General features: G+C 40.4%; 1 protein-coding gene across 1 annotated transcript; it reads right to left on the bottom strand.

Annotated features, from left to right (window-relative positions):
- Positions 1-391: 391 nt before the first annotated feature.
- On the bottom strand, positions 392-1,048 carry LOC104955477 (treslin-like; the record flags this gene model as incomplete). Its single annotated transcript, XM_010782806.1, has 3 exons — positions 392-474; positions 639-732; positions 948-1,048. Coding segments are annotated over 3 exons (278 nt in total), but the record flags the coding sequence as incomplete, so codon positions are not given.
- Between the last annotated feature and the right edge of the window lie 802 nt (positions 1,049-1,850).

Genomic DNA, 1,850 nt, shown 5'->3' with positions numbered 1-1,850 from the left:
CCGTGTTATTATCCAAAGTTAATGTAAACTTGAATAATCTTATTCATTTGAATGTAATAATGATGTTGGTTGTTGTTTGTGGAAGCTCCAGTGAATGAGCCCCATTAACTGAGTTTTAAACATCACTTTAAATGGAAGATCCACATAGGCCCCGCCCACTCAATCGGATCGGCCGATACTGATTCCGGCGATCGGCCCCAAAATTGGCGATCGGAGCATCCCTAGTTGCTCGTACAGGAAATTCTAAATAATTACTGTGATTTGTTACAAAACTGAACCAGATTTGTAACCATTTTTCTAAAGACATTTTCAAGAATACCAGGCGTTCATTATTTCATATTATTTATCTGGGAGGTAACAAGAGAACAAGTATTATTTCTGCAGCCCTTACCCCGGCAGGACTTCGTCTCCGAGGAACCTCTCTACGACAACGGGGTCTTTAGTGAGGGAGATTATCCTGAGCATGTCAGCCACCTGAAGAACGGGAGAGGTTAGAGTGCACTCTTTAAATATATCTCTACTGTGAAATAAATGCATTTCATCAAAACACACATTCAAATTGTGAAAAATAAATAAAGACGGCCAAATACAGCCAACAACTATACTTTATCAGTAATCTTTAACTTCAAGAATCTCACCTCCTCTGCCATCTGATCAACATCCAGTGAGTCAGACTGCTTTGCTGAGAAAAGTCTACACAACTCGAGCCTCAGTAACGCCTGCAGCTTGCACCTAGAGGACACAACCAGTGTTACTGACCTTTATAACGTTTATTTGACTTCAGAATACAATCGCAATATTACCTTTATTTACTATACCAGACAATAACACAGTTACACAACCCCAGAAGAGAGCCATTATAACCACAGCTGTTAAGTGGCAGGTCAACGAGCTGAGTTAGACAGCTTTTAGACATCGAAGATAAAACAAAGATCGAAAGCACTCACTCGATGACTTTGCTGTCAACATCAGCAGCCGAGCTATAGAGCTGCCGGATGGACTTGCTGGTCTTGAGGAGGTTCTGCTGGACAATCTGAGAGGTCTTTACCTGCGAAGAACACAACATTTTAGATATGCAAGATAATCACAGTACAACTGTCCACTGTATTGCGACAGTGGACATGCATATCCTGATAAAAACCAATCCGGCAATGTACCAAAATGAACTAGGAAATAGTTTTGAGAACAGAAATCATGTTTGATTTTCCACAATTGTGACGCACAATCATCTACCGACCAGAGTTCCCGTTAGAATATTTTTTCGCCGGTCAACATGTCCGTTAAAGTTGAAATCTTTCGGACAAAATAAGAAAAGTGCCGGTCAAAGGTCTTCTTTGTTATTTATTGAGCTTTAAAACAAATTGATATGATTCGATATTAAACAAACTAATTATAGTAGATTAACTATATTATTCAAAAGTGAACAGTAACTTACAATAACACGGGAATAAACGGAGCGCTCTCTCTCTCTCTCTCTCCTGACAGCTCGTCAGTATCATGCAGCTCGCGGATCAGTAATGAGTGACCCGACAGTAAAACTAAACATATCTATAACTAGTTTAGGTAGTTTGAGAGGTAATTAAAATAGCTACGTGTGATATTCTAACCTGAAGTGTGTGTTTTGTTCCGCTCACCGCTGCATGTGATCATGCAGAGCTGCGTGTGGACTCGTCAGCAGCAGCTGATCTCTCTCTCTCCCGTCAGATTAGACTTCACTCGCGTTTATGTCCATATCGATCAGATCTAGCTAGTTCTAGCTAATGATATGACTACCTGCTTATTAAAAGACACCTAAACAATAAGTGTCGCTATGCAACGTGGGTGAGGCCACAAAGTATAGTGCAGCATTT

This window comes from Notothenia coriiceps, unplaced genomic scaffold (assembly GCF_000735185.1).
Source record: "Notothenia coriiceps isolate Sejong01 unplaced genomic scaffold, NC01 NC01_scaffold00000577, whole genome shotgun sequence".
NCBI lineage: Eukaryota > Metazoa > Chordata > Actinopteri > Perciformes > Nototheniidae > Notothenia > Notothenia coriiceps.
This window is presented reverse-complemented; position numbering and strand designations above follow the sequence as displayed.